Raw genomic sequence first — 13,881 nt, forward strand, 5'->3', positions numbered from 1 at the left:
TGTAGCTTTCATATAAATATTTTATCAAAAAGTAGTGACACGATATCCAAGTTACACGTTGTAAAAAGTATTCACAGCTATAGACATTTCCTGAGTCACCAGGCAGATCTGCAAGCAGTGAAACTGGAAAGACAAAACAGGGACCCAGGACTCAACAGCCCTGTAGGACTGGTTTCACATCTCACCCAGTACACAATACAGCCTTTAAAACCTTCATCAAGATTTAAAAAATACATAGTTTAAGTGTGGTAATCAATGGCAGATTTTTTATGAAATTAAAGTAGCACATATAAAACAATATTAAAGGTATAAAAACATTTAACAGTGCGTATTTTTATCATTTCATCTTTTCCTGGAGAGATGGTACACTTTGAGCTTCGGTGTGAGCAGCCGTTGAAAGTAGTAACACTGATTTTTGAGTCTGTGCTTAATATTTCAGCACTTTGGTGAATACTGAAGTTTCTTCTGGAAAAACATTGATTCTTCAGTTAACATCAAGAAGTCCATGTGGCTGGCTGGTGGGCTCCATGTGGAGGGCAAGCTTTGGGTGGAGCTTCATCAGTCTGCTGGGGAGAAAAATATTAAGCTATTATGTCTTAACACACTGCAAGTAAAACAAGCAACTGTCAAACCAAACACGTTGCACCCATCATGCCACACCTCATGAACACAAATGGCGACAGAGACAAAAAGAGGCGCAGCATCACGACATTCCTCTACCTGGAGTATCGAGGTACTTGGGTGTTGTTGAGGTGTCAGACGCTCATGGAAATAAAGAGGTTCAGTGGTCCCACAGTTCATAGCAGGGCTGCTGTTCTTTAAAGAGCTGCGGCGTCTCAAGCTGCTGTTCTCTGAGCCGGCTGTGACCAACCTGGACTCATCCAACAGCTGCTGCAGAGAACAGCTGGACAGACGGACATCCCCCTGATCACAGACAGAAACAAGGCTCAAACAAGACCAGCAATATTGGTCCAAGAACATCACAGAAAGCAAATGGCACAGTGTGAGGCCAAAACCACAAAGCATCTTTGTCATCCATACACAGGTCAGATTAATGACTATCATCAATAATGAGTGAAATCTAGGTTTTGACAAAATGGTAACAGAAGCTCAAGTTTACTTTGCTTCCAGTAGTTCGTAGGAGTTTTTCCTCTTAGTTTATTAAATGCCTGCAGCATCAGGATCTATATGATCATTTTAAAGCAAGAGAAGGACAACAGCACTGACTTCATTAATTTCTTAGAATTATAAATGATCCCCGACACGTATTCAGTAATAATCAGGATCTAACAGCAGTTTAGTGTGCACCTTTTCTGAAAAGAAGTGTTCATTTGGTATTTTAGTGACAAAATGGATCTTAATACGAGGCGTCTTACATCTGTCAAATGTGCAGAGAAGACTCCCAGTTCACTGTTGGCTGAGGCCTGCAGATCAGCTGCTGGTGGAGTGGAAGTATCATGTACTGGTCTTAAGTTCTTCCTCCTGAGTGATGAAGATGAGCGACGGTCTATGCAGTGACATGTTAACTCATCCTGGCTGGCACACAGAGAGAGACAACATCTCATTGATGCTTTCTGTTAAAGATTCAAGAGTTTCACACTAACGCCTGCCCACCATCTAACTTTTAAGAATACACTGATTAGTGATGTTTAGTGATGTTTCAGGGCTTGACCTTCATCAGGTAAATGGTTTGATCCAAAGTGACGTCATCTTAAGGAGTGAACACAACTCTACCACCAATAAATGTACTTTAACCACTGTGAAAGACCCAACAGGATTCAAAATACTATTCCAAGACATTCTATGTAATATATGAACTACAGATACTAAAGACATCATACATTTAAGAGTTGTACATTTATGGGACTACAACAAAGCTACATTAATTCTGACACGGGACTGAATCCTGTTGTGTTAACCTAGACACTGTTTCTTCTATGAAACCAAAAGGGTTCCATCACTGGTTTACTGAAGAGTCTGCTTTCATGCTCCCTGCTTTCAGTTGTGGCTTTGATTACTTTGAACAATTACATCTGGTCTTTATCTTGGCTGCATGAATGCCACTGTTAACTGACTCCATTGTTGTACTGCACTGGAAAACTTGCATTTGCTATTTTGACTTCTTGCACTTGGACATTATTCACCTGCCAAACAATCCCAGGCTGGTTTTCTCCCTCAGGCTTTCATGGGCACTTTCCTGGTTCAGTCGCAGCAGCTGTAGGTCATTCTGTTGATTGTCACACACCTGGAAAACACACACAAGCTGCATTACTTACACCGATCAGCCACAACAATATGACCACTGACAGGTGAAGTGAAAAACATTGACAATCACCCAAGATGTTGATTTGACCTCCAAACTTCCTAGACCCCATTCTGATCAAGCATCAACAGGACGCAGTGGAACAAGTTTGATTCCCAGAGGCCCCACTGCACAACCCAGAGCACTCAAAGGATCCATCGCCAACGTCCTGGTCCAGACCCCATAGGACATCCTGAGAGGTCTTCTTGTCCAGGAACAATGGTTCAGACCATTTTTGACAATATAAGGGGTACCAATGCAATATTAGGTGGCTATAATGTTTTCTGATTGCTGTATTTTCATTCATTTACAGACTGTCAAACACAAATTATCCAATTCTTAAAACAGAAGTTCAGGTTTTTTTAAAAAAATTCAACACCACTTACATGCCCAAATGTAATCTGAAAATATTTCTAGTTCATAAAACTAGAATTTTGCACTAAAAAGGCCACAATAAATTCCTACTTGGCTCGTCTGATACGAACTGCAGACACTCGTAAATCAAACAAGTCAAGAACCTTAAAAAAAAGAACAAATTCACCTCAAAGAGATGCATAACCATTACAAAAACGTAAATAAAATTCACTCAGTCACCACAAAGACACAAAAAATTATGACACAAAGACTGAGCCAAGAGGTCCACTGTCTACATTTGTTATTGTTGTCCATTAACTAGTGTTGGACATGACAGTGACCCAGTGTCACACAGTCACAGTGAGGAAACTGCAGGAACAGTCTGAGGTATGCAGCCAAACCAGACAGTCGCCTCTGACGTCAACAACAGTGCAGCAGGAGGAATGAGGAAAGAAGTATCTCCTGTACTGTAATCCAGTTCGATCACAGTGTATTTAGTAGATTCAAACTGGTTGTGTTGGAGCCCCTCAGTCGAGTACTACATATTAGATACCTGTTGGAGGCAGCGCAGCTCAGACATGATGCGTTCCTGTTTGGAGCGAGCCAGTTCCAGCAGTTCGTCTTTCCAGCTGTCGCCCTCTCCTGGTGAAAAACATCCAAAGGCTGCATTTATCTCAAGTCCGTAACCAGCTAGACCACAGATCGCTATCGAAAAAGGTAGACTGCAGACATACACACTCATATTTTTCATCTAAATTCACTGCACCCATCAACCCTGAGCCTTTCATCAAGAGTAAAACACCAAAACGTCTGTTTCATCATCTCTCATATAAGAACCTTTTGCTTTTCTTAGTTTCATATTATTGTAAACTTTATAAGTTTGAGTTTTTTAATTGACGGTTTCTCAGAAAAAAAAAAAACTGCTTGAAGATGTTCATTTGAGCTAAGGGAATTTGTATATTTAACAATTTATGGACTAAAATATGAAGTCTTTAATGTAAAAAAGCAGATTAAACAGTCAATGAAAACAACCCATTATTACAGCAATAGTACAATTTAATCTGATTTATAAAGAATTAGTACCATATATGAGACAAATCTTGTGACACATTTGCCTTTAATAAAAATATCTCTATATGTTGTGTAGATGTAAACTTAATTCACCAACAAAAGGCTACACTCACAATTAAGACTTTTACAAGAATGTCCATGTCACAATAGGAGCGCAATGTAAATAAATACATAAAATGAATAAACACAATCCTAAAACTGATAAGGAGCTCAGAGGAACTGCTTGTTCTGTACCTGTCAGGACCAGATCTCTGTGGAGAAGCTGCAGCTCCTGCTTCAGACGGATGATCTCTTCTCTCTGGGTGCTGCTCTGTGTTACCTGTAGCTGCAGCTCCTCTGTAAACACAGAGTGACACAAAACAAGACATGTAGGGATTCAATAATGACTGGCTTACTGAAGAACATTAAAAGGCTGCTGCTTTGATAATCAATTGATACGATGGTTCTGTCAGTTTGTATGACAGAGTATCTCTGATTTTTGAAATGATGAAAAGTTAGAAGCTGTTTAATTATTGGACAAGTTCGAAAAACACTGATGCCTTTTAATGAGATGTACACTGATCAGCCACAACGTCATGATCACAAAAAACTCAGATATTTTCCATAGAATTTTTCTCTATATTTTAATGCCTTCTCATGTGATGTACGATTGTCTTTTGGGGTTGTTAAGAGCACGTTCATGTGAAGTTCTAATCATGTACCTTTAAGCTGTGCGACCTGGTGTGTAGCTTCTCTGCAGCGGTGTTTGTTTTCCTCCAGCTCTCTCAGGAGCATGCTTTCCCGTGAGCGGCTCTCCGTTAGTGCTGCGTCCTGCTCTCGAAGGCGCCCTGAGAGGTTCAGCACATGATTGGAGGCCTCAGTCACATCTTTGTCCTGACAGGATTAAAAACAATAAGTAAAAGATGTCATGCACAGATAACAGTTAATTCAACAGTAATCCCGTATAATTAGCAGACGGGTCGACAGGCGTACCTTCAGTTTGAGCATGGAGCTCAGCTCTTCCTCTCTGACCTGCAGAGAGCCGACCTGAGTGGACAAAGCCATGACTGTGGAGCTCAGACTCTGGTTCTTCTCCTGAAACATATCACAGGGTAATTCCAGTTTTATAGCGATAATTAGGAGCCTAAATATATTTTGTTTGATGTGTCCAATTTTTTATTAAACAATGTCTATCATGTCACTGCTACTTTGCTAAATCTGGTGTTTGGTCACTTGGAAGGAACGAGGACTCACGTTCGTTTATGTTTTGTTGATTTCTCGTCAGCTTTTAACTGTCTGCAGCCTCATATTTTAGCCAACAGGCTCTCTGAAATACCTGGCTTTGACTTCGGAACTATATGTTGGCTGGTCGACTTCCTGACAATGAGGTCACAAAGAACTCGTGTCAATGGCACCCTGTCTGAAGCCATGACATGCTCTACAGGCTCACCCCAAGGCTGCGTCTTGTCCCCTTTACTTTTTGTGCTGTACATGAACAACTGCCAGAGCACAGATGATTCAAGCTTCATTGTTAAATTTGCAGATGATTCAGTAATTGTCAGCCTCTTGCAGGACCAGGAAGAAGGACATGACCCTGTGATGGACAAATTCATTGAATGGTGCAATGATTCATGGTTACAACTTAACGTCAGTAAAACCAAAGAAATGCGGATCAATTTTCGGTAAAATCCACCTGTTCCAAAGCCCACTTTTATTAATGGTACAGCTGTGGAGATTGTAAGCCAGTACAAGTATTTGGGCACCATCTTGGATGACAAACTGACTTTTGAGGCCACCACGGATTCTATCTGCAAAAAAGCCAACCAGAGACTGTTCTTTTTAAGGAAGCTGAGGGATTTTAATGTTGACAGTTCACTTTTTAAAACGTTTTACTCATCTTTTATTGAGTCAGTTCTAACTTTTGCAGTGATTTGCTGGTATGGGAACCTTAGCATCACTAATAAAAATTGTCTGGGAAGCATTGTCAACCTTTGCCCAAAAAACAAAAAAACAGTGGCACTAGCCTGCAGCAGCTTGACAATGTTTATCAAGCAAGAGCCATTCAGAAGGCAAGAGTCATTTTAACTGACCCACATCACCCTCTGTATGCTGAGTTTCGACTTTTGCCATCTGGGAAGCGGTACACCTTCCCTAAAAGGGCCAAATCAAACATACCTCAGATCATTTGTTCCCTCAGCTGTAGGGTTTTTAAAAGACCTTTAGGCTTGTGTCCTTGCACTGTAGGCAACATATATGGTCATAATAACTTAACTGATGACATTCATAATTATATTATTTGTATCTATGTTTCTATGCATTGTATTATACTATTTTTTATTTGTTGTTTTTTAATGGTATGAACTTCATTGTTGACTGCTGTTGCAAATCAAATTGCTCAAATTGGGACAATAAAGATTTTCTGATTCTGAAATATAACCTATTAAGTTCCTCATAGGTAGAACAGGCTTCAGAACTTCATTAGAATAAACAATTTTGTAACAGTTTAGAACAGCTTAAGCACCTGTTGAATGATGCTTAACATGAAAAACAATGTGTTTTTTTATGCTTTGTCTGTTTCTAATGTACCTGTCAAATGCTGACTCTAAATTTCTCGTACTAAGCTACTTTTCTGACAATAGCTGTTGTATAGGTTATCAAATACCCTACCATTAAAACATTTGGGGTCACCCAGGCAATTTCATATTTTCCATCAATTAGCCTTTCAACACCATTAGCTAACACAATGTAGCATTAGAACACAGGAGTGATGGTTGCTGGAAATGTTCCTCTGTACCTCTCCATTAAAAAGAAAATCAGCTGTTTCCAGCTACAATAGTCATAACAATGTCTAGACTGGATTTCTGATTGATTTAATGTTATCTTCACTGAAAAAAATGCTTTTCTTTCAAAAATAAGGACATTTTTAAATGACCCCAAACTTTTGAACAGTTGTGTACGTGCCAAGAGAATTAGCGCCCTCTGGAGGGCACCAAAAAATCTTCTAATGCAGAAAACCTTTTCGTTAATGAAAATGAATCCTTCTGATAATTCCAAGGTCTTCATTTGAGGAAACTCAATTCAGTGATTTTTAGGATTTCAAGATACCCTGAATTGACAAAAAAGAATTTATACTGCCTCTTTAGTTAGGTCTGCAATTTTCTATTTATTCACTCAGTTAACAAATCAAATGAAAACCTTAAAACCAACAATCAATGTATCCTAATAAATTGTTGTGTGAGTATCTAAAGCCTGATATAACTGATTTACTGGTGCCAGGGAGCTAAGCTGTAAAGAGCTAAACACATCAGTGAGCCACACTGTTGCAGAAGGAGACATGCTCCTTCATTACTGTGAAAAAACTGTAATTTATTTTGACTTAACCCTACATACATCATTTCGAGGGCTATACTAAAAAACTACTTTGACATAGCCAGATAATGAGTATCAGGATGGTGGTTATTGTTACGTGCCAGTCTCTCTCTTTCTCTCTCTCTCTCTCTCTTTGGTTTGGCTCTCTCTCCTCCTTCTGCCTGCTGCTCACCTGAGTGCAATCGGCACTCAGGTGATGAGAGGAGGAGGAGGGAATAAAAGGGACAGGGAGTGGAGAGATGAGGGGCACGACACGGCACAGACACCTGGACAGGTAGGAGGGAGTGTTTTCCTTCCTCCGTGGTTATTTTCCCTCCAAGCAGGTTTTTTCCCCGTGCATGTTTAGGTGCCGGGGTTTTCGTTGGTTTTCTTCGTTGTATTAATTTGGGCTGGAGATCACCGACAGTCTCGTTATTCGTCTTTAGTGTATTTCAGCCTTAGTTCTTATTTTTAGGTAGTTTAGGGGGAGACGCTGGGAGCGACGGCCCACTGCGTGGTTGGCCCAGCATCTTCCCACTTTTGTTCTTTTGTCCGGGGTCTCCAGCCCTCCTTTGTTTCTGTTTTCGTTTGTGTTATCTTTGATTAACTTGGGGTGGCCAAATAAAGCCTGTGGGTTTAATTGGAGATATTTTGTGTGGCGTCCTTCTGTATATGCTGCGGTCTCTCTCCCCTATTGAGCCTGTGTTTTTTTTCAGTCTATGTGAGGGCCGTAACAGTTATCAACTATTTGTTAACCAGGTTTTCTCTTCTCCTCCACACAGACTGGACCGTTCATGTATCGCCTACTTCAGTCAAGAGGAACAGGTTGTTATAATAGGGAGCTATGAATGGGGTAGTTTTATAGAGAGAATACATTTTAATTATGTCGCAGTTGTACCTCAAAATCTTGACATCTTTCACTGATGTGCTGCTGTTTCTTCTGAAGCTCACAGAGCTGCTGCTGGGCTGTGCTCAGCTCCTCCTGGACATCCTTCTCCCTGGTTTCCACAAGCCACACACGTTTAGACAGGACTCTGATCACCTCGTTCCGCTTCTGCAGCTCCTCTGTACACACACACAAAAAAAGACTGATATCTGGATGCATGATAAGAAGACACCTTTAAACAACTAACGTACGGTGAAATCAATGGACAGATGATATACAGTGCCTTGCAAAAGTTTTCACCCCACTTGGCATTTTCATGTTTGTCACCTCACAACCTGGAATTAAAATGGATTGTTTGAAGGTTTGCATCATTTAATTTAGAGAACATGCCTACAAATTAGAAGATGTGTTTTTTTTTTTTATTGTGGAGCAAACAAAAAATAGGACAAAATAACAGAAAACATCAATGTGCATAACTATTCACCCCCCTAAAGTCAGTACTTTGTAGAGCCACCTTTTGCGGCAATCACAGCTGCAAGTCGTCTTTGATAAGTCTCTATGAGCTTGCCACATGTTGCCACTGGAATTTTTGGTTTCACTGTGGGGATGGTGTTCTTGGGGTGATGAGATGTGTTGGGTGTGTGCCAGACATAGCATTTTCGTTGATGACCTAAAGTTCAATTTTAGTCCCATCTGACCAGAGCACCTTCCTCCATACATTTTGGGAGTCTCCCACGTGCCTTTTTGCAAACTCAAAATGTGCTTTTTTGTTTTTAGCTGAAAGCAATGGCTTTCTTCTGGCCACTCTTCCATAAAGCCAGCTCTACAGAGCGTAGGGCTTATTGTGGTTCTGTGGACAGATACTCCAGCCTCTGCTGTGGACCTCTGCAGTTCCTCCAGGGTTACCTTTGGTCTTTGTGCTGCCTCTCTGGTTAACGCTCTCCTCGCGCGGGCCATGAGTTTTGGTGGACGGCCCTCTCTTGGCAAGTTTGTTGTCGTGCCATGTTCTTTCCATTTGCTTATAATGGATTTGATGGTGCTCCTGGGGATCATCAAAGATTTGGATATTTTTTCTAAAACCCCAACCCTGACTTGTTTGGATAGTTCCTTGGTCTTCATGGTGGTATTTGTTTAGTGGTGCCTCTTACTTCAGTGTTGCAGCCTCTGGGGCCTTTCAGAGAAAGTGTGTATATACTGACAGATCACATGACACGCAGGTGGACTTCATTTCACTAATTAAGTGACTTCTGAGGGCAACTGGTTACACCAGAGCTTTTTAGGGACTTCACAACAAATATGTGCACATGCCAATTTTCAGTTTTTTATTTTTAAAAATTATGTTTTTATATATAAATTTCTCATTTCACTTCAAAACCGACTATTTTGTGCAGACTCATCAAATAAAACTCAAATTTGTGAAAAATGATTCAAATTAGAGGTTGTAATGTTACAAAATAGATTAAAAGCCAACGGGGGTGAATACTTTTGCGAGCACTGTATGAGGAACAGAAACAATCAGCTGACTGACATAAAATGAATTATTACTACTTGCTTGTCGTGTATGATAATAAACTGAACGTTGCAGTGTAGGTCTGTAGGGCTAATTTTTAACCATAAATTGTTTCCTTGATCAATCAACTCAAATTTTGCCTCCTCAAATGGGAAACTAGAGAAAAGAGAGTTATGTGTGTATGAATGTGTGTGTGTGTGTGCGCGAGTGGGAAAAGACCTCTGAGCTTGCATTGTGATAAAGGGGATCTTTTTAAACTTAAAAAAAATGTAGGGAAAAAGAAAACATACACTGGAAGTTTGTTTGTTGTAATTTTCTCCATTTTTTTGATTGTTTTGAAGCAAAGGAATCCATTGATGAATCGAGAAAATGATCAGAAGATTAATCAATAAAGAAAATAAATCTTAGTTAAAGCACAGGGGAAAAACTCAGGAAAAATAAAATAAAAATTCACCTAACAATTTGCAGTTTTGATGCTAATATGTTGCTAAAATGACCTTATTGCAGCAACAGTCGTGTTTCTTTATATTTACAATCAGCCTGTTTTTTTGCCTGACTGTTCTCACTGTAGCTTCATTGTGTTGGTGTAATTTTACACATGACTGTTGATTGAATAACTTGAGGTTTCTTTCATTTTTTTCCATGTTTAAAGGATATTGAGGGGAGTTTATCCAAGAGTTGAAGCTGAGAGGCTATAATTTCCTTATCAGACTGTAAAATACCTAGAGACAAAAAGCAGAGCTAGATCTGAGCTAAATTAAAGAACATATCCTCCTCACCATCCAAACGGGCACATCTCTGCTCCAGGCTCAGCACCCTCTGGCGGTCCTGTTCCCAGGCGCGATGCTGCTTATGATGGGAGGCAGCCATGACGTTCAGCTCCTTCTCTCTGTCCTTCAGCTCAGCAATCAGCAGCTGCAGCTCCCTCCTCTGCCTCTGGATGGTGGAGCCACTCGGGTCACTCACAGGAAGCTTTTGCAAGAGACACAAAAGCCGATGTCACCATGACGTAGCCTGTTAATAGCGCCAACAATAGAACTGAAACACTTCATCAAGGCCTTAAAAAGCTAATCAATACTAGCAAGTAGTAGTTTGAAGTAAGATGTTAAAAGTTGACCAGTCCTTGAATGTTCATGAATATTTGCGGTTTTTAAAAAAATGTTTGATAGTAGTTAACTAAACAACTTCAGGTTTTAGTTTAACGACAAAAACAATTCATTCAGGGTCAAGAAAACAAAAGGCAGCAGAACTCGTGCGTAAAACTATTACAAACACTGATCAAATACCAACAGTGAACTTGGACTTAATTGAGTCGGTACTGTTTGCTTGGTTATTAATCCAACTTTGATCTCACCGGAGTTTCCTGAAAGCTGGGAGGGCAGAGGGTGTCTGAAGGGGTGAGAGCAGCACCTCTGGGCCAGTGATTTGCTGTGGTGTCCATCCTGAAGCTGGTTATTCCAGATGCTTTGCTAACATCCAGTGGAACAGCGACATTTTTCTGTAAAGTGCAATTATAAACACTCAGTTGCCTGTTTATTAAGCTAACATCATATAAATAGAGGAGCATGTAATTTTTGCTTTTGGTTGGAAAGGTGTAGAGATGTACCAATAGAATATTTAGGAGACACGGTTTAGAGAATTCTTTTTGTACCCTAGTAGAAGCTAAAATAAAATGTAAAAAATAGGGATTTAATTTAATCAAGGAAAATAGACAAATATAGCAACACAGACTCTTCGCCTTCCCTTCAGGTGAACTGACCGTGCTTACTGTCATTGCAAACTGACATCTCACCAGGAGAAACCCTGGGAGGATGTACTTTGCGGTGCTGTTGCATTACACAAATTAGTGTTTCTGTCATTTAGTCAAACCTCCTTGATATACGGTAAATGGGTAGGGCAAAGTAATACAAACAGTATAATCTAATACAATTAAACAGTAGCACCATCTTCAGTCTCTAAAATAATCACACACGGGGAGGCCGCATTCGGTTACTATGGTCGCCGTTTGTGGAACAGCCTGCCAGAGAACCTAAGGGCTGCAGAGAATGTTGATATTTTTAAAAAGAGGCTCAAGACTCATCTTTTTAACCAGGCCTTCAACTTGTTTTGATAATTCTTAACCTTCTTCTTATGCTTTTATTATTATTATTATTACATTTTTTAACTTTTAGGGTTTTATGGTTTTACATATTTTAACCTTTATTTTAACTTATTTTTACATTATTTTATTCTATTTATTTATTTCAGTTCTAGTATTCCTCGGTGCCTCCCCATGTCTCGATGATGTCATGTTGTGTGGGTGTGTGAGTCTGTGTATGTGTGTGTGTGTGCTTGCGTGGGTGTGTGCATGTGAATGGTGGTCTATATGTAGAGAGGATGGAAAGTTGGTTTTTTTTTTTCTATTTTTAATTGTATTTATTTATTGCCTTCTTTGTTTTTAATTCTTGTAAAGCACTTTGTGTTGTTCTGCATGAAAAGTGCATATAAATACAAATAAATAAAGTTTGAAGTTACAGTTGATTCAACAGCCTCTAAAACAGTTTTAGCAAAAACGGAGTCATTGTGAATAAGGGATTTGGCTTTAAGACAGTTGTAATGAACTTTTATTTCAGTTAAGAGCAGGATTTTGTCTTCATGAAGGAATTTTTGGTGCTTCTCCAGCATCACAGGAAAAATCCCCAGCGCCAAAACGATAGAAACTGCAAATATAAAACATATTTCCTTCAGCTTTTTTTTATTTTTTTTATTTAGGATTTCCGATAATCAAGCATACCAGACATTTTGTTTATTGATTCACCAGGAACTTAACCTTTATGGAGGAGGTGATTCATTTCAAGAAAAGACAGTCTATTTTCACCCTGCTGTAACTAATAAACTGGCAGTGGTGGAAAGCAGTTAACTACTCAGCTCACTGTGCTTAAGCATTACCATGAGACACCATCAAAATATTACCTGCTCTGTATCCTAAAGGAGGGGTGAGAACTTAAAGATATATTTTGCTTCAAATAATAAAAAATAAAATAACAAAAAACATTAAAAAATCATCTATGTCAGGTGAACAAAGGTGTACATGTCTGAACAATCTTTGTGATTTGTTTGACAATGCCCAAATGATCAACTATCTCAGCAAAAACCAAAGACCTCAGGAAATAAAAGACTTCTTGCACCATTATAAACTGAGTGTACACATCCTGATCACACTATGCAGGCTGTAAGACAGATGTTCCACATGCAGACACCATTTAAGTGTCTTGTTTACATCTCAAGTCCTTTATAACTGGTATTATATGTTTCAACAATAAAACGCACTGTAACTTTGTTTTTGAAGGGTGCAGTATAAATAAAGTTGTATAACTATAACGTACCTTCTTAACTGGAGTGCTGTGCCAGAGCTCAGCTGAGGAAACAAAGTGTGGCAGATGGTTAAAACTTTCCCTCATAAATATCACAAAACACTGGGGTTGATATGGACAGTGTTGATGTCCACCATAAGTTGTAAATATTCACCTTTTCCAAAAGCGCTTCCATTTGAGGTGGACAGCCTTCTCCCTTCATCCATCACATTATCTGGGTTTATTCTCCAGTAGCCTCCATCATTGTTGTTGCAATGAGCTTGTTTTTGTTGTGGGCATCTGAAAGGCTAGCTGACGTTAGCTTACCATATCAAGAAGTGACTGAAAAGTTAACTGTCAAACAGATACGTGACGAAAAATTCAGCGCTACTGTAATTAAGCAACATACGCTCCAATATATAACTAAAATATCACATTCCGTAAACAAATTCTTTCAACAGAAAACTTCAATGTTTAGCTAAAGTTAGCTTCTAACTAACTTTTGAACGCAGTGACGTAAGGACGTACGGAGACGTAACTGACGCACGTCCTGCAGTTTTTTTCTTCACAACTTTATTGACCAAAAAAGTCTAAAATATAATTTATATACGATCACTCAAACGTTTAGACACACCTTCTCATTTGTTTTTTTTAAAATACCTATGCTGTTTTGAACAACCAGTAAATCTTTTTCCAAATACAGTTGTATCCAGATGTGGAGACTGATGACGGCAAACTGAAGTTTGTCAGCCTCCTGGTGAAGATGCTGCATCTGAACCCTCAGAAACGAATCTCACCAAGCGTTGCTCTGAAACATTTGTTTCTGACCCTCGGAAATGAGGACATCGGTAACAGCAGCCCTCAGTAAGTGATGGCTGGATGGATGTTAAATGGTTTATTTGATGGAATACACTCACCTCCAAGAACAGTATGCAAAGTCACTTTATCAGTATGTGCAATTTAAAACCTCGTTTTTTTTCTATAATTGCCGCTCTTTCTCACTATATTTTATTGTATTTTTTATCGTATTTTATTCTGTTTTTATTTATTTCTTTATTGTAATGTATTATTTTTCTAAGCACCAAATGGAGCAGCGCTC

General features: G+C 39.3%; 1 protein-coding gene across 2 annotated transcripts; it reads right to left on the reverse strand.

Annotated features, from left to right (window-relative positions):
• Positions 1-2: 2 nt before the first annotated feature.
• On the reverse strand, positions 3-13,301 carry ccdc62 (coiled-coil domain containing 62). Of its 2 annotated transcripts, none has more exons than XM_022198716.2 (13): positions 12,958-13,301; positions 12,816-12,847; positions 10,805-10,948; positions 10,230-10,422; positions 7,953-8,119; positions 4,700-4,801; positions 4,429-4,600; positions 3,962-4,063; positions 3,210-3,298; positions 2,145-2,245; positions 1,377-1,536; positions 721-924; positions 3-563 (listed from the first exon to the last, which is right to left on the reverse strand). In XM_022198716.2, the coding sequence occupies exons 1-13, from the start codon at positions 13,007-13,009 to the stop codon at positions 495-497; spliced, it is 1,587 nt and encodes a 528-aa protein (XP_022054408.2). In that variant the 5' UTR covers positions 13,010-13,301; the 3' UTR covers positions 3-494. The 2 variants fall into 2 exon arrangements, with proteins under 2 accessions (XP_022054408.2, XP_022054409.1); XM_022198717.2 differs by having other exon boundaries at positions 3-566.
• Positions 13,302-13,881: the final 580 nt, after the last annotated feature.

The sequence above is a fragment of the Acanthochromis polyacanthus genome, chromosome 18 (assembly GCF_021347895.1).
Source record: "Acanthochromis polyacanthus isolate Apoly-LR-REF ecotype Palm Island chromosome 18, KAUST_Apoly_ChrSc, whole genome shotgun sequence".
NCBI lineage: Eukaryota > Metazoa > Chordata > Actinopteri > Pomacentridae > Acanthochromis > Acanthochromis polyacanthus.

Coding starts and splice junctions, on each gene's coding strand:
- ccdc62 (XM_022198717.2), bottom strand. CDS start 13,009: ATGGATGAAGGGAGAAGGCTGTCCACCTCAAATGGAAGCGCTTTTGGA. Junction 8,120..10,229: donor GAGATGTGCCCGTTTGGATG/GTGAGGAGGATA, acceptor GTGTGTGTACAG/AGGAGCTGCAGAAGCGGAAC. Junction 4,601..4,699: donor GCTCCATGCTCAAACTGAAG/GTACGCCTGTCG, acceptor TAATCCTGTCAG/GACAAAGATGTGACTGAGGC.